General features: G+C 38.5%; 1 protein-coding gene and 1 long non-coding RNA gene across 2 annotated transcripts in view; one reads left to right on the forward strand and one right to left on the reverse strand.

Annotated features, from left to right (window-relative positions):
• The window catches only part of elfn2b (extracellular leucine-rich repeat and fibronectin type III domain containing 2b), a 59,614-nt gene that overhangs the window by 34,184 nt on the left and 6,337 nt on the right, over positions 1-19,093 (forward strand). Inside the window, exon 3 of the mRNA XM_032538067.1 lies at positions 16,724-17,402. Within this exon, the coding sequence (XP_032393958.1) occupies positions 17,061-17,402 (342 nt within the window). The 5' untranslated portion in view covers positions 16,724-17,060. The remainder of the gene's footprint in view (positions 1-16,723; positions 17,403-19,093) is intronic.
• On the reverse strand, positions 2,062-18,177 carry LOC116703370 (uncharacterized). Its single transcript, XR_004335414.1, has 3 exons — positions 17,991-18,177; positions 17,494-17,495; positions 2,062-2,072 (listed from the first exon to the last, which is right to left on the reverse strand). It is a non-coding gene; the product is annotated as an uncharacterized LOC116703370 (long non-coding RNA).

Below are 19,093 nucleotides of genomic sequence, written 5' to 3' on the forward strand. Positions count from 1 at the left end.
GTTGCAGTAGCAATTATCAAAAAGGGATACAAGAATACAATTAAATGTGGGTTCTGAGCACTTTCTACTTTCTACAAGATGTAAACCAGAAGTTACAGTTGTTTAGAATTGCATGATAACAAATTATTTGAATACCCCAGCACCCAAATCTCATCATTTTAAGAATGTTAATTGGGGGAAGTGGCAGTTACTTACAGTAAAGCTCACAGTGTGAGATAATGCATTTTACCATAAGGGGGTTGTGCTTTAGGGACATCAGGGGAGACAGCAGGAGATGTGCAATCAGGGAATCTGGATTTAGAAGAAAAAGATGGCCTGGGGAACTTTTGAAGATATTTTTTGGAATACAAATGGAGTGAACAGTCTTTGAAAGAGTTATGGGGTCAGCAAAATATCCAGAGAACTCACTGAAGGAACAGCAGACTGATTTCTAGCAATTCATCTGTGTGTGTTTGTGTGTATGGTGCTGAATTAAGATGTTTGTGTGTCTTTGACATCAGCTGTCACCAGAGACAGTCCAATGGTAATACATCTGAAAGCACCAGCACACCTCTTTAATTGCAATTAGTTTTGCTCAGATGCAATTGCCAAGCTTTGAATACCAATGTTGCACCCTCATGTTTCCATCTTTTTTCAGATCTATCGCAAAATTGGCTTGTTGTAAACTTTATTGTTTCTTTCTGGCATTTGTTTTTAGTATAATTTATTATCTCCATTTCCCTCTTCTTTCTCTGTCTCCTTCTCCTTTCTGCCTTGTTTTCTGTTTTGTTGTTTCCTTTTTCACAATTTAATTATGTCTCCTCATCCAGTCCTCTATCCTTGCTCCTTCTGTCTTTATCCTCCATTTCCTCTCCCTTCATCCCTTTCACTCTCTGCGGATTTTTCTCACCTTATCTGCCTTGGCCCCTCTTTTTCTATTCTAAGAGAATCAAACAACAAATGAGGTAGCGTTTACATATTGGCATGTGCAATGAGAAGATGAGTAAAGAAACCCCACAACTCTCTCTCTCTCTCTTATCTCTCCCTCTTGACATACTGTCGTGCTCACCTTTCCTCGTCCCTCTCCTCTTTGCTGTCTATCTACTCCATCCTTTGCTTCTATATCTCTGCTATTTATTTTATGTCACCTTCTATCTTTTTCTTGCTCTTTTAAGGACAGATGTTCTCGACTTTAGACCAGAAAGTTCTTTCTCACTGTCTGTAATTCTCATACTGTCTCTCACTATCTGTGTCCTGCACACATTCACTGTCTCTGAGATTTAACAAGCAGTAGAGAGTTTCATAACATGATATGCCACAGCTCATCTGGTGTCAAGCCCTTTGTTCTTGATACCAGCCCCACTCCTCAGTTCCCACGCATCTCCTCCCCCCCCCCCCCCCCCCTTCTTTTGGTCTGCATCCATTTTCTCCCTCAAGATGTCCTGCCACATTTTCATCTCTACATTCTTATATGAATAACTTTTAATCTCTGACAGCTGATACTGTACAATACTGATGGATCAACATTTTTGCATGTGCTGTTAATTAATTAATTACTTAATTAATCACCAAGTAGGGCAGCATCTGAGAAAAATATCTGAGTCATCAACACCACCCTGGGTATCAGTGACAGTGACACAGTGGTAGTCACATCTGCAGATTTGGCGCTCCATGAGAGTAACCAAAGGAAGCATGAGCATAGTTATTCGGTCCTCCCTGTATTGCTTTTCACTACCAACAGTGGTGAGGCTGGGACTGAACCGCCAACCAGGCCATACATGAATGACCTAGGGTAACACCTCAGCTGAAACGTCACTGCAGGGACAACATCTTTTTGTCAATAATGAGAGATTCTGATGTTTAACTTTGATCTTACTAGAACAGTGTGGATTTGGCCCTTTTGAAGTCAATAATCATACGCCCATGGTATCAAAGAACACCATTAATTTAATCAGTGCCAAGGCCCAAACTGAAGAAGGCTTTACGTTGAACCTGCACTACTAACATGAACTAACTATCTATCCATTTCTCTGTCTATACCTGCTTTATTGGTCTGATGTGAATCTGCAGGTCACTGTGACACATAAGGAGCACTATTAGACACGGACAGGGAATGACTCTCTGTGGTATTTGAGGCCGTTATGTAATTTCTTCATTAGCTCATTTTCTCACTCTCTTTCTCCCCTTCTCCATCTCTCAATCTTTTTTTTCTTTTTTTGCCTTCAGCCAGACAGTGGCCTAGTTGAGCGGTGCAGAAGGTTTGTTAGCGTCACCCCCACATGAAACAATAATAATGTGGAATCAAGGGAAAACACAGGAAGGTTTGCAGTTACCTATACTGTATACATGCCTCCATTTAAGTGTAGTGCAGGTGCATATGCTCAGATGTTCACTGTCTAAGTGTATTGTAGAAGAACAAGCATGCACAAAAACAAGCATGCGCCCCCACCGACATACGCATATACATTACTTATCTTGCATCGTTGCATGAATGCCAATTTATTCTCTTTGGAGCATGTAACATTTCACTTTGAGCAAAGCACATCTGCTCCTCAACACAAAAGATGCTGCTTGCTATTCTATTATTCATACTTATTGTATATTTACTATAATTATGAGAACAATACCAACATTTCTGCCTGTTGTTGGATACGTTTCCAATTTTTTTTTAAGTAGCCTCATCATATAGTAATAAAAAACAAGCTTTGTGTGACAACTACCAGCGTGAAACATTTTAGTGTGCAGAGTTAAAATTAATGAAATGAACTCAATCAGGGGGAGTAAGGAAAGCAGAGAGTATGGAAGAAAGGAGTGTGCTAGTTATGTAGCTGTTTTGTCTTTGGCTCATCGTCTCATCACACAATCTATGTCTCACTCCAAACCATTCTCTCCAAATTAGAATGAGAGGTAATCACACTAATCACTTACTGTACAGTAACAATGGACGGTAAAAATACAGTAAGAGGGAAGAACAGAGAGGAGGAAAGGAAAACAAAAAAGAGGAGTGTATGTTTGTGTGTTCCTATTTGTACAGTACTATGTGTCCTTGTACACATACAAATTGGAAATGCATGTGTCACATGGGAAAGCATGTGTCACTTGATTGTCTGAAGTTTCAGCTGGCCCATGTTATAATCTGTTGCAGTCATTACAAGATGCCGGCCTGCAGGCTACTATATGAGAAGCCATCCATCTGGGGCCCCTGACAGAATCTCTATTATTATTAACTATGACTCATTGCCTGGATTCATTGTTGACTCATAGTTAATAAAACGAATAAATCTACACTAGGAATAATACCGCATACTATGTGCCCCAAAATATTTGGAAGAATATGGTTGGTAAGTTAAAAAAGTAATATAAAATGTTAAAACCAAATGATGTGATGATGAAATTAATGATACAATATAAATATGTCATATCACATCATTATCTTTACTGAGAGCGAGTTCAGGAATAGTTTGACATTTGGGAAATACACTTGTCTGCTTAACAAGATTTAGATGAAAAAATCTTTTTCCGTCTCATGTCTGTATGGTTAATATAAAAGTACAGCCATGCAGAAGCCGGTTAGCTTAGCACAAAAAACTCAGAAGCCATCCACCTTAGTTCAGACTTAATTGTGCTCCCATCACCATGTCATACATTATGAGCACAGTGGATGCGAGGGAACTGGCTTTAGTTGTGAACCTATACCACAATTACCCCAACTGCCCAAATCTATCAAAATTATTCTATACACATATGTATTGAACAAGAATACAGCTGGTATGCTACTCACAATTCTCACTATTTAAAAAAAAAGAAGCTTTTTTCCATAGTCACTATTCTGAATTCACGATTTTAAATAGCATACGCAATAATAGAAATAAAGCACTGACCTACAGAATATTTTCCTTCTCAAATTGACTGACAGAAATTGAATACATTCATTTCTGTTATTTTGTCATAACATTTTTATCCCGTCTTTTATTAGGTACCCTGCCAAGGTTGTTTTTTATCTTAAGCTGACTGATTTGGTAATATGACCCAGCCATCATGTACACACTTTATTATGGTATTTAGCTTTTAAGACCAATAAAAAATCACAGAGGAGGAATATGAGGAAAAATATAGAAAGAAAGTAGTTCCAGTAGCAAATCTCCAGCCATCAATCCACCCTCAATAAACTGTAAATTAAACATCATGTCTAGTTAAAATCATAATGTCTTTTATCCATTGTTGGTATTTTCTATTACATTGGTATGCATTGTTGTTATTGTTATTGCCAACAACAGAGCAGTACTGATAAACAGCCCTTTTATTGTAAATCATATTGCATCGAGAAATGTACAATAGTGCAGAGAATGAAATAAAGTGCAATGTTTGGCTTAAACATTTCTCATTCATCTGACATTCCCAAAAGAGGCTCCCTCATTTAAGCTCAAGGTTATCAATATCCCAACATTATTAACCACACAATGATTTTTGACAAATTAGAATTACTTCCTCAAAGCAGCAACTTTACCCAAAAACATGTTTCTCAAGAGAAGGAGAAGGAAATGAATATAGAGGCATTTGTAATATTTTATAGACCCATGTGATCCAATTTCTGAGTACAAGTATTGGGCATTGTTTTTTTTCTTTTATGCATAAAGCAAAATGTACAAAGATGTTTACGTGGTTACTGTGTTGGTCAGAGTAACGATTGACATGAATATTTGATGCATGAAACTGTCTTGCACTCTCAGTGCCCCCGAGCAACCTTGGGATCTGGTAGTAGCTGTGTCCCATTCAGATACTTTACAGTACAGCAATTTCACCTCACACTTTGCATTCAGCAAACACTCAGTCACTATGATATTGAAGAATGAATGATTTTAAAAAAAGAAAGCTAAATAATACAAGTTATGTTTCACTGGAAGTTTTTTTTTGACATTACACTAGATTGTTAATCCTCCCAAATGTATTAGAGCAAAGAAATGGTGTCATTACTTGAAGAGAACAAGTTATTTTGTCACAAATGTCTCACTATTTACCCTTTTATTTTACATTTAAAAAATGGATTTAAAAAAGTTTTATCAATATTAAAAGGCTCAATCTTTTTATTCCAGCTGCCATGAAGTAAGATTTTGACAAGAGCGCTGCTGAGCTAAACTGACTTACATTATTTTCTATTCTGATCTATTCTCATCTTTCTTTTAGTATTTTAATCATATAAAGCCTCTGCCTGAGTCAAGCTTCAACCTGGCTATAAAGCAGCACTGTTTTAACAATGTCAGCCCATCATAACCTCTGTGTCTCCCCTTTTAATGAATAAGCTGTGGCAGACAAAGATATATATATATATATATATATATATATATATATATATATATATATATATATATATATATATATATATATATATATATATATATATATATGTACTGTATATATATATATATATATATATATATATATACAGCAACAAGTACACAAGGTGCCACTCTAAAGTGTCTAAAGTGGTAGACATCCAAGCACAGTTTAATATTATAAGCTGTATTGAGGAATGCTCCTTTGTAATGCCGTGTCATTTTGGTCCAGATTGTGGGTGTTCCCTTTATTCTCATGTCTCATCCCTGCTTTTGCAGCACCTTCGACCACCCGAACCTCCTCCTCCTTCTTTTTTTGTGGTAAAGCTTTTTAAATATTGTTGACTTTGCAAAGATCTGATATCTAATAACAGCTAGCTCAGAATTCTGCATACTAAAGTGAATGTGCTTATTATTTGGGGGCATTAGTGCTCCCCGCAGAATCCTTATTGCTGCTTGGATTCTTTCAAAGTAGAGCCTTTTGCAAAGGATATAACTGTATAACCATTTTCAATAAATGTTCAGTTCCTCAACACAACTGAAGTTTAAACGAATGAAGGGGGAGAAGGGTTGTAAGACGAGAGACGATGCGAAACATCAGCTCTTATTTGTTTGCACCTCATAATTAGAATATAACGTGAAGGGATGCCACAGTGTGCCATTTTGTGAATGCAGTGTTAGAGCTAATTGAGAGCATCCGATTTTCCAAAACTCCAACCATGGCACCATTTTCAACCCGTTGGGCTGAACAAGTAAAGCCAATAGTTCATCTGCAAAGTGGTGCAAAATAAAAGGTTGTAAAGCTTCTGGAAAGAAAGCAAATCTTGTTTTATTTGTTTGAAAGTACAAACTGCAAACTTGCTCTTTCTCTCGCTCTCTCTCTCTCCTCTCTCTCCTCTCTCTCTCTCTCTCTCTCTCTCCTCTGCATTTATTTTAGTATGGTGGTTTACCTTCAGGCTTGCTGACAAAATTCCTCAACACTGTGAGTTGCGATTAAGCATCTAGAATATTTATGACTCACACATAACTAGTCAGCACTGTACTACTCTCCCAAGTGGGCTTGTTGGCCCGCCTTTCTGAAAATGCACACAAAGAAAGTGCATCCTGATGATGTTTTATATCCAAAAATAACCTTGTTAATGTTCATCCCAATGAGCTGCAATGTCATTTCAGCCACATGTCAGCCACAAAATCAAGATACAGTATGACGTACAAACACAGCTGGTGACCTTTTTGTTTCCCTTTAGGCTAAATAATTTCAGCCCTTCTATGATTTGTGAAGGCAAAACTGATCACCATCCATCCATCCATCCATCCACTATTTTCTACTTATCCTGTTCTAGGTTGTGGGGAGTCAATCCCAGCCCACATTGGGCGGTTAACGGGTTGCCAGTATATCACAGTGAAGGCAAAACTAATTAAATTCTAAAAAGCGGTATATTGAACACACCTGTCAGTGCATTCACACATCTCAATGGCAGTGCTGCACCACTCTACTCACATCCAGTCTGCCATGGACGACTCTGTGCTGACTGTGGTTGTGAGAATCACCACACACTGTAAACCTAGATGTAGTTTAACTTTTTAGTGGCTACTACTTATTATTTCATGTTTTGTTAAAAACCTTATTCATTACTTAATCACATTAGTTTGTAAAAATCCACTATCCACTAAGTATGCAGTGCACAGATTGTATCAAGCAGAGATAACTCAAGTTCCTGTTCTGTGCTAAAGCAGTGCAAAGGCTCATGGGAAAAAAAGAAATATGTTCTGAACGGTTTCTGTCCTAATTAAAGTGTGCAATGTATTAATATTTTGGGTGCTCATTTATGTGTCCTGGGTTTTAGTTTTGTATGGTTGATTTGATGTTCATGTTCATCGTCTCCATTTACTGTTGCCCTATGACCAAGACCTGGGTGGGGACTGAGGGGATCTGGGCTGTGAGAAGGGAGTGAGCAGTACATACAGTGAGGTAAAACCACTAACTCTGTTTCTCGAGTAAAATTGACCGTGCTGTACAACATGTAGATAAACCACAATATGTAATGTGTCTCGTTTTCTGTTCTGTTTTATATGAAATAAGTTGAATACATTGTTCTTAAAATCACTGACATAATCACTGACATAAAGGAGAAAACAATATTTATATATAAAAAGTATTCATTTAGTATTTAGTAGTCTCATGTTTTATATTTGGTATGGTTCTTTGCATGTTTAAAGCTATAGATATCTCTATCTGGGCGCGGGACGGCTGTGGCTCAGTGGTAGAGTGGTCGCCTGCCAATCGGAGGGTGTATCCCTGTCCCTGCAGTCCCATGTCAAAGTGTCCTTGGGCAAGACACTGAACCCCGAGTTGCTCCCGATGCTGCGCATCGGAGTGTGAATGTGTGTGACTGTTTATCTGATGAGCAGGTGGCACCTTGTACGGCAGCCTCGGCCACGGTGGATGAATGCGTGTGAATGGTGAGCTGTACTATGTAAAAGCGCTTTGAGTAGTCGTTGAGACTAGAACAGCGCTATATAAGAACAGACAATTTACATATCTAGCCCCTATATCTCAATTCCTCCCCCTCTTACTCTAAATTCTTGATTCCCATGCTGTATTTCAGAACAAATTGTGCTTCCGTGCCTCCAGCATTGATACATTGTTGCTATGACAGCACTGGTGCAAGTGGGTGAAGTGGGTAGGTCTATGCATTGATGGTGTTGAATGTATTGTGCTTTGATCGAGAGTGCAGCTTAACTTGTGGTCTCGCATGTGAGAAGCAGCAAATGTTAAACTCCCAGCTGCCTCCATAATATATGCATGTTAGTGCTTGTTTGTGTGGAGGAGGAGTAGTATTTTTGTAATAGATTCTGAAAGTGTTTGTCAGAGTTCATCTTCTGCAAATGAAAAACCTCCAGAACATTCTAACCAGAGAAAAATCAATAGACTATAAGCTATAATCAATAAGTACGTTAAATGATTTATGCCTTCTTTCAAGGAAAACCAAGGCACCAATACTGTGCACAACCCACAGAGAGGTGAGTTATAATCAACAGATGTTTTCTGGTTAGTACAGGTAATACTCAAAGCTATAGTACATCCTGCATTTTACCTCTACATTTTAAAAATTTTAAATTTTGTGAAATTGTATGAATATTTGTTTCCCCCTGTGCAAGAAAAAAACGACACCTGCAGCTTCTAGAATTCTGTCCCCTACAACACAAACTGGAAATTCACTAACTCAATTTTCATTGTACAAAAAGTTAAAGGGCAAAACAAAGCAGTTTCCTGATAAAATATTTACCAGGCACCTTTCTAAGTTTACTTACTCTAAATGGCATTTCAGCCATTATCAAAATACCCATTGTGGTTTATGAAAAATGACCTCACCCTTATCACCAGGGGGCTGATCATCCCTCAAAAAACAGCAAAAATACTGAAAGTGTTTGCTACTGTAATTAATAATGTCATATAGGGACAGAAAATCACCCACATCAAGTGCTTTTATCAGATTCGTGTGGGATTACTGATCGGCACATGCAATATGGAAATCTCCCCTGGAAAAATAAAATCCTTTCTGATTGAAGCTTTACTTCATCCATTCGTTTTCATTAGCTGCTATCTGGTCTGTTGAGCTGAAATTTAAGCCACGCCCTATTTCCCATTCAGGTGGTTGATGTGTTGATCCAGATATTGATCTAAAATAATTTCCCATTGATTAATTTCTTTCTTCTTCTTTTTCAGTATCTATATGTATTGGCCATGTAGCCTTAGTGAGGTGACATGAATGGGTCGTGAAATTGAAATCCTTTAGGCCACACTTTATTACTGTCATGGCTGTTTTAAGATAATCTATACACAGCTATTTATTGAAACCACATTGAGAGTGCCTTATTGGACTTTCCTGTCAATTGATGTGGGACATCCAATTAATTGATTGTTGATTACAGTTTGTATGTGTTGCAGTAACACTGAAATTGTTTTTATGGATTAAAACCTGTTGATTTAAAGATTTGAAACCATAACATACAAGTTTAAATCTTGCTACCTTCTGTTGTTTTGAGAGACAGAAAGAAAGCTTTTGAAAAGACCTTTTCCTTAACATAACCATGCAGGACCATTCTGCCCTCAAAAGCATTATTGTAAAGGCTGCAATCTGACATTTCACTGACCTCAATCACTGAATTATCCCCACAACCTTTTGTAGTTCACATCATTCAATTTCGGTTTTCCATCACCTCCTGTGTTGCCTGGGTCCAAGCCACATGGCTGCTGCTATTCCCCAAATCCCGCCCTAGCTTCTGGCAAATACAATCTGCTTCTTTCCGCATGGTTGCCAAAACTACTCTTGAGTTTCAACCCCCAGCTCTCACTGGCTTTAACCCCAGCACTGGGTGTTATTTCACCCTGGTTCTCTCCTAGAAACTCTTCAACCGCCCAACCATTTCAAATGCACAAGCCTCACCATGTAACCACGCCCTCGGGCCTTGCGTCCAGTCGTTTGGGGTTGGAAAGAAGCTGTGGTAGTGGTGGTGAAATAGCTGTCAGTTGGGGGGAGGGCTTAGGTGCTCCGCTACATTAATCCCCAGACCTTTGGGTCCTTTTTCTGTCATGCTCCATTGCATCACTTCTTCCTTTGAGGCATCCAGGAAATGGATAGGATGTCATGCATGAGCAGCCATAGACGACAGTGGTCTAAAAGTCAAACATTGGAAAGCAGGTATAGACACAAGGTCAGGGAAGACAGAGACAAAGTGAGACAGGCATAAAAAATAAATAAAAAAGAAGAGGGTTAGTTGAAAAGATCTTCTCAAAGCCTACACGATGAAGTATGAATTATAGATCAAACCTTAGAGAGGTAGTTAGAACACATTTTTCCTCTACTATCTCTTTCATTCGTTTCTGCATATTCTCACTGTGTGCTTGTACTGCTTCCTCACTCTCCAAAGATCTTTTTGTTTTTTTGGTGCAGGCTGAATCATTGTCATAATAACACATTGCATCCAAGGTGATTTGTGTTTCAGTGTCTGTGACATTGTCTCAGATCTGCGCTGCTGTGAAAAATAAGATTGTGGAGGAATCAAAGATCAAACGTAGCATCTCATCGGTTCTGTCTTGAGCTGTCTCTCCCACTGGCCGCTCTCTCTCCTCCCTCGCTCCTCTCTTTCTGCCTTTTCATTCTCATCATGCTCATTTATTTATACCTTCCTACATTTTTCTTTCCTACTTCAGCAACGAATAGCTACTCGAGGTTTGGGAATAAAGGAGAGATGGTCCAAACATTTATTTATGTGAATTTATATGGAGAAGAAAAAAAGAAAGTATACACATATTGTTTATGATGATGCACACGTAAAAAGAAAAATACAGATCTTTAAACCCTGCAAAGGGTGAACAAGCAACATTTTGTTCAACGGTGCTTGAGAAAGTAGAACAGCTGCTTTTAGGTTCATGGCCACGGAGGAATGATCTGTTCCACTCACACATACACATGGTGAGGCTATCAGAGGAGCCTTTTTTTCTGTAGTTGTGTTTGTTTCATCTATAAGCCCTGTCTGAAGTGGAGAGGAAAGAGTGTTTTACTCACCGAAAACTTCTCAGCACCACACTGCCTGTCCTCCAGGGAACTGGCCTGGACGAGGCGAAAGCATAACAGTGCAGACTGAAACAAAGTGATACAGGGAGAGGCGAAAAATACACAAACTGGAGGAAATTAAGAGACAGGAACTCAGGAATCAAAGCTTGTGGAGGGATTAGAGGAGTTAAGAGACAAATAGAGCTAGACGGAGCAGGAGAGTGGAGAGATCTAGAGGGACCTTAGAGGAGGAAGATAAAATGCAAAAAGCAGGTGCAGACAGAACAAGGACATTTTGGAGATTCTTGTAATTGGGTTGTTTGCCAGTCAAATGGTGAATTGCTACTTTTTTAATGAATACAGATGAGTATTACTAATATCGATGTATTTGTATTTTGGAAGGTTCAGCACGTGATGATTTCACATGCATGCATTTTCTTATTGTTACTGTACAATTAAATTGGTCACTTTTCTGATTGTTGCAATAACAGAATGGAATTTCATTTTTCTTACAAGTATTTATCTTTTGATGTTTTGATTGTTGTGCATGTATTTGTATTTCATTGATGTTCTGCACATGATGAGTTTACAAACTGTATGTTCAGGCATTTTCCCCTGTAAGTGTGTAAATCAATTGGTCATTTTTCTAGTTGTTGAAAGGACAGAACATGACATAGCTCTTCTTATTACTTAATGGTTCTGGTTATTACTATTTGTTTTTTGATGAATTTTTGTAATCAACTGGTAGGTAATGCTGTTCAGGTTCCTGGCCACTGTTCATGCGAGGTTACACCCACACATGTCTCTGAAACGCTGAGAAAGACCTATAGGGCTAAAACGCATCTGTTACTTTCTGCTGCTATGCATTATTAAAAGTATTACATACTTGTTGTTGTTAGTGCTGACGACTTGCAAATGTTGTGATTTTTGGGTTGGCGCCCATTATAAAGATATTTGAGTTGAGCACGCCAGTTCTTTTGTTTGAGTCCCTTTGTTCTCCACCTACCCAGGTTTAGGAAGACATCCATTGTGGGTGGGTATGCTCATGTGTACCAACTATTTATAGTGTACATTACGCTATAAATCTGTGCAAGAAGAGCGGGAAAGGGAATTTAAGGAAAAAGAGCTGAACTGTTGAATAATGTTGTGAGTACAGATGGTGGATAGCACGGGTTAGATAATGGTGATGCGTGTGTGTGTGTGAGTGTGTGTGTGTGTGAGTGTGTGTGTATGTGTGTTTGCAGACAGTTGATTGACAGCTACAACAATATCTTCCTCTGTCATGAAAATCTCTGAAAATACCCCATGTTGCCATTTTGGCATAACAGTTACCATAGTGACCTGAGTCAGTTCAAATTCCCTTTTTCTTTTACTTTTAAGGGGCTAAAGGCTTTGCCTTTCAACAGAAACACTCAAAGAATATGTTGGTTTGATTAACTTCGTGCCCACAGAAACATGCCAGGGCTTTTTTTCCTTATTTTTCCTTTTTCTTTCTTCCTTTCCATGCTTGAAATCAGCACTTGAATTGCGAGGCACACCCACTTTAAATCAGTCTTTTAAGTCTGTCTAAGGTCTTCTGACTCATGGTGGAATGAATGAAATCAATTCAGTTGAGAACCAGGATGAAAAGAGTGAAATTGCTAAGGGTCAATTAGTATATTTTCAGATAAAACAGGTTTGCATATTTCCACTTTTAATGGAAAAACCACATTCAGGAACTATTATGTGATTCTTTCTGTGTTTCATATAATTTAAATTTAATTTTGTGTTTTCTTCAAAACTACTCCAGGGAACGATTGTTTTGGTAGTGGTGCTAGATCAAACTGCAGTCAGTCACAGGGTCAAAAGAGAGTAATGGATGGTTGAAAGCCAGAATCCTTAGTACCTGCCAAAAAAATCCTTTGGGTACTGGCATTAATCAACAACTGTATCCAACTTAAATAGTATTGTCATTTTGTCCGATAAAACAGTTGAACCTTATGTGATGCCTGGGAGGAACTGTTAACGTTACCTGCTGGAGTTGAGAGCTACTAAGTGATTTACCTTACTTGGTTTCCTTAATTTATTAGCAGTTTTTAATCTTGTTTCTGTCTTTTTTAATTATTCGGGCATTATTTTATTTGTATAGGACAGCTTAGACTTGAAAGGGGAGAGAGAGGGGGAATTCCATGCAGCAAAGCAACGTGTCTCACCTTTCTTTCTTCCTATTTCAGTTGCAATATTCTAGCCCTGTTTATGTTTTATTGTATAGCCTATATTTTAATCAAACACCAGCAACAGCAAAACACTGTAATGTTGTGGCTGCTACAGCCTGGGGAAATGTCACTGCGCTGTGTGCAGAGTGGGAACACCCGTAAACAAAGCATGAGTTCCCATTCTCCTAAGAACATATAGAAATACGTCCAGTTTATTTGTATTACATGTTTCTTTGTGATTATGTTGTATAATTCAAAACAAGTGTAACATTTCCATTGAGATTAAGTTCGCCATCAGCAGCCAAACACTCCTAAACCAAACTGGGCCTGGCCTCCCACAACGCTAGTGTTACAGACCTCTCTAATAAAATAACATTGTTATCATAATTTAATGAATTAACCATGAAAATGTGAATATTTTAGAATTGCATTATTTTCATTACTGAGTATTTCTTCTTCAGCATCATCACAAAGTTGCTCTCTGAATGCACCTACGGTAGAAGACAGGAGGTTCTTGTCCAATTGCGTAATAAACTGCATGCCTGAGTATAATCAGATGCTAATTACACACAGATTGTAAGCACATATTGAATGAAAGACGCACCGCAAATTTACCCTGCACTTTCATGTGCATAAATCTCTCCCCTCTTTGTTTTAACATGTCAGTTTAATGGGTACAATGGGTATTATTTGCAGGGGACACACTTCTAAATGTGAGAATTATGCCTTCAGCAACATCCAGTAAATGCAATTACATTTGAACTGACAGTGGTCCTGCTCTAAAAGTCATGGAGAAAAGATATGGATCCTCTCCAATTCCAACACCTGTCAAAATCAATGTTCATTGGTTGCTATTAGATTTTAGGGTTTCTTCATTGTGGCTAATAAAGCAAAAGAGACACACTGATTTAATAGGATTTGGCTTAATTGCCAATGTCAATCATAATTGTGTTTACATGGCAACATTAGGGGAAGGGTCTGATGAAGTGTAATACCGTATGTGTGTGGAAGGTGGAAGTAGGACAGTTAGACACCTGCAGCTACCCCTGTGCCACCTGTTCACGTGTTACTTTTCCTGCTGCTGTGACCTACTCAGATTAATTGGCTGTATTTACTCCACAAGTGCAGGCCAAAAATAACTGCCAGGGAAAGAAGCTTGATATTGGAGCTTATCATGTCATATCAAACAATTCAGATAAATTATTTGCCAGAGAAAAATTAAAAAACTATCTGCTTTTATGGATGTTTTTTATTTTCAAATTCTGTACTTGCATGGACACAATAGGACAAATATATCTCCTAATTTGAATGGAAGGAAATCTTAGAACACACAGTCTGCAGCATTGGAGAAAAGCTTGACCTGTCCTACATTTTCCTACATAGTACAAATGGATCATTGTGTTCTGCATGTCCCATATTCCTAATTATGTAATCATATCCCCAAACACACACACGTACAGACCTACTGTGCTGCCTGAATCCTCCCTCATGTAAACCCTTTGGGTTTCCCTATGTGGAGCACCAAATAAGATCACGTCTCATGTTGAAAGGATAATCCTCAGACATCAGAGAGCAATCAATTGCAAGGGAGTGGTGATGGACTGGATAAAGACTACTGGAATAGTACAGTACACAATTTGAATATCTATAATGTCTGCAGATATTACGTGCATGTGTTTAGGTAAAACACATCAGTCCCAACTGAGCTAGCAGTTCAGAAGTTGTATGTTTGCGTGATTTCTGATGTTTAGGTTAATGCTATCTTACAACTGCCCAAAGAAACACTAGAGAATTTTTTGTAACTTAAAATAATGTTTCCAAAATCAATTCAGTGGTTCATCAACTTGTAACAGGGTGAACGGCACTTCTGCATTTGCTTTGCAGTTCTGTACCGGCTATAACCGCACTATGCAAGTTTGCCAGATCGGGTAGCAGATATGTAAATTGAATGAAAAATAATGGGACCATTCCGCTACCAACCTGTAGGGGGACAGAAGCAGGATAATCTAGTTATCTAGTGTTGCTTTAAAAGCTAAAAAGAGAACAACTACTTGATTCTTTGCCCAATTGTTTTGGGATGTTTGTTGTGCTATGGATTGCCATAAAATTGACTAAGTGGTCATTTTAGCACATGTGTAGACACATGTGTGTTTAAATCAAATCAATACAATTATTGACCACTGTTGGGGTTGGCTAGAGTGACTGGTGTATCCATAGTGATTTGTGGTCACATTCACACCTGTTTCCTAGCTGTTGACTTGTGAACAGTATGTAACCAGTGTCTGTATCCATTTGTTATATCAATCAGTCAAACACATTGACAACTGTTTCTCTTTTGCTATGTGTCTGCCTAATAAAAAGGTCCCAGGCAAACCAGCAAGTGCCTAAGGTCATTAGATCTACATGTTAATGTGCCATTTCACACATGCTTTAGGTACTGCAATTTTCTGTAGTAATAAGAAGATTGAAAAAGAGGTTGGACCTGATTCTCTGCTAGCACCTCCGGGAAACGTGCACCGGAATAGAAAAATTTGAATTAGAAAGAGGTCTGAATGTGGAGCATAAGGGAGAAATCTGACCTGTTCCCTGGAGAAAAAGAAAGACATTTTATTTGTTGTTTTCATGGAATGATGATGGAAATCTTGAGAGCGTAAAACAGAGGAGATGTGGTGTGAAAGACGTAAGATTAGAAAGAGTTCACCTAAATTAACAAACTGTGTTATATCCTAGACAGCATACCATCATTGTTGTTCAGAATGCTTTGACTTATGTCTGTACTGGCCCAAGTGTCTGTGAGCATACATGCGTACCCTTAAATGAGGACACCCATGCATTTGAGGGTGTGCATCTACACAAGCACATGTATGTTTCAGGCCAAGTGTATAGTTTATTGTGCATTTTTGTGTAATGTGTGTGTAAGTATGTTTTTCCCAACTGCTGGGAGGACAATATATGTCACTGTGCAACAGGCAATTAATCCTCTACTTCTGTAAACATTTGACTGCTTTTCAAATGGCATGCAGATAGGATAGAGAGCTTTGGTTTTGGCAGGATAGAGTCATAACAAGGAATGTCTGGAGACAATGTGCTGTCAGCATTTGGGAGACTAATTCTGCATTTTGTGTTGACAAAAGGTATCGCTCAAAGCTTGATGACCTCTTAGCCTCACGAGGTGAGGCACCACGGGGGGATGACTAAGTGCAGATGCACTAGGCTAAAAGGGGAGCTGTTGGGGCAATGCAGCATGCATATTTTAACATGATGAGAAAGAACATCAGATGAAGAAAAAATTGTGAAACAAGCCCTGAGGAAAATTAAGATTGATTGTGGAATGCCTGCAGGCAATAGAATAATTATGAGACGATGAAATGTTACAGGAATCTGGAGGAGTCTAAATCTGCTTACCATTCATTTAGATGCATGACTCAAGATTGTTTAATAACTTATTCTTCAGTACATTTGTGCAAAAAGTGCAGACAATAGAGGCTGCAGACAATAGAGGCTGCTATGTATATGTATACACATATGTATATATCTGCAATACAACTACACTACAATTACAAAAAGGAAGACATACAAATTTGTGTTTGCCATTATGTATTATATTTATACAATGTGTTTTATCTTATGTTTCTTTTTGTATTCTCATCTACAGATTCTCCATTACTCCAAGGACCCGTCCATTTGACTGAGTCACAGCTAGAGCCAAAGGAGAGACTATGAAGACAAGCTGTCTCACCCCACATTGCAGCCCAACAAGATATGACATAACATGGATCCCCTGCTAATCACTATAACCATAAAGCTGTGACTGGCATTGTGAAGCCTTCACCCATTTCTCAGAACCCAATCCAGACCCTTCTCATCTTTTAAAATCCGTCACAGCAACCATTGTTGCTTCCCTATCTCTTGCAAACGCGCCCCCCTTTCCTGCCTGCCCCTACGTTTTTGTTCTTAATTATTATAATTTCAGATTTCTTTTCATCCGCATCATGCAGGGTGCTTCTACCACCTCCACTCTCCTTTTACTTATCCTCCCCTCCTTCATATTCTTCTCCCACTTTCCCTACATGGCCAGTGGGGACTGCTGGCTCATTGAGGGGGACAAAGGCTATGTGTGGCTGGCTATCTGCAGTCAGAACCAGCCACCGTATGAGACTATTCCTCGACACATCAACAACACTGTCCATGATTTGAGATTGAATGAGAACAAGCTTAAAGCTGTGCTCTTCAGCTCCATTTATCGCTTCACCAACTTGACTGATCTCAACCTCACCAAGAATGAAGTCAGCTATATTGAGGATGGAGCTTTTGCAGGACAAGTCAACCTACAGGTAAGCGTGAATGGGTGTTACATCTTATCACAAGAATAGGGTTCACAGTACATTCAACCTCAGTTTAAGATTAGGACTTTCATTTGGCGACAGCTTGAGTAAGATTTTGATTACTTTGATTTCTGTGGTATTTCTCTGCTTCATTATTGATAGGACACTTTGTTGTAGTGAAATGTTTGCTGAATGTATGAAATATGCATTATAAGGAGACCATAATTAATTAAATAATATTAAAACGGTGCTAACTCTTTCATCGTAATTTTCCTCAGTAAACTCAGTTGCAGTTGGGTGAGTGTACTGTTGATCATGAAAAAGTACTGAGTCTAATGTCTCTCCTAGTCTCTAAGACAACCTAAATTATGCAACTTGCTTTGATGGAAGAAGTATTCAGATTCTTTACTTAAAGGTCCCATGACATGAAAATTTCACTTTATGAGTTTTTTTTTTTTTTACATTAACATGAGTTCCCCCAGCCTGCCTGTGGTCCCCCAGTGGCTAGACATGGTGATAGGTGTAAACCGAGCCCTTGGTATCCTGCTTTGCCTTTTGGGAAAATGAAAAGCTAAGAAGAATTTTGCCCCTTATGACCTTACCTCCCCTTTCTCTGCTTTACCCGCCCAGAGAATTTGGCCCGCCCAGAGAGAGAGACATCATTGCTTTCAAACGAGTAAAGTGGCAATTGGTCAAAGCCACACCCCCAGCCTCCACCTTGCTGCCCTCTCTCCTCCTCTAAAGCTATAGACTCAGAAATGGCACATACTAAGGAAAGCTCATTGTGGGATTGGCTCCAGTGGCTGTAATTCTGCACCAAAGCTAAAGGAAAAGAGACTTCAGTTATGGTATTAGGGGACCACTAAGGCCTATATAAAAGCATTCAAACAGTGCCATGGCATGGGAGCAATAAGTAAAAGTACTAAGACCACACTGTAAAATACTGAAGTAAAGTCCTGCCCTTAAAATGTTATTTAAGTAAAAGTATGTAAGTGTCATCTGTAAAACTGTACTTAAAGTATCAAAGTAATTGTAATCAAATGCAGAAACATCCTCCCATCCTCCGAAATGAATTTTTTTCTGTCAATCAAGTGTTTAATCATTTCCAGCTGTACTTAAAGGCGTAAATCTATTGTTGGATAGTATAATTTAAAATGAAATATTGAACTTTATAAACTACATGTGTTTCGTGGGAAAAACTCTTATTAGTTATTTAATGTAGTGCAGTAGAAGTCCCAAGACCCAAGTAAAGTACCTCAAATTTTTTACTTAAGTAAAGTACTCGAGTAAATGTACGTAGTTACATTCCACCACTGGCAACCTGTATTGAGGTACGAAAATATTTACGTAACAACTTGATGAATGAAATCTGCGTCACTTCTTAAAAAGAGTCCACTGGGCAAGTGACACAGTGAGACAATCACACAACAAAACCCCAATTTTACCACATTGCCTAAACCATCCACAGTTTCAGGAGTAAAAGGATAATCAGTTATAATTATACGTTGTACACAAACAGTGCACATATGCCAGAGCAACTACACAATAACAGAAAGTTGAATAAATATGTTTGGAGCAATTGTGTTGATTACCCTCCTGAACTCTGTTGTAGCCAATTCTGCAGCATGACCGAATCTCATTAGTTAAGTTGAATTCAAATATTACTAGAATGAGTATAAAGTTCCTCTTGTTTGTCGTCA

This window comes from Etheostoma spectabile, chromosome 15 (assembly GCF_008692095.1).
Source record: "Etheostoma spectabile isolate EspeVRDwgs_2016 chromosome 15, UIUC_Espe_1.0, whole genome shotgun sequence".
Taxonomy (NCBI): domain Eukaryota; kingdom Metazoa; phylum Chordata; class Actinopteri; order Perciformes; family Percidae; genus Etheostoma; species Etheostoma spectabile.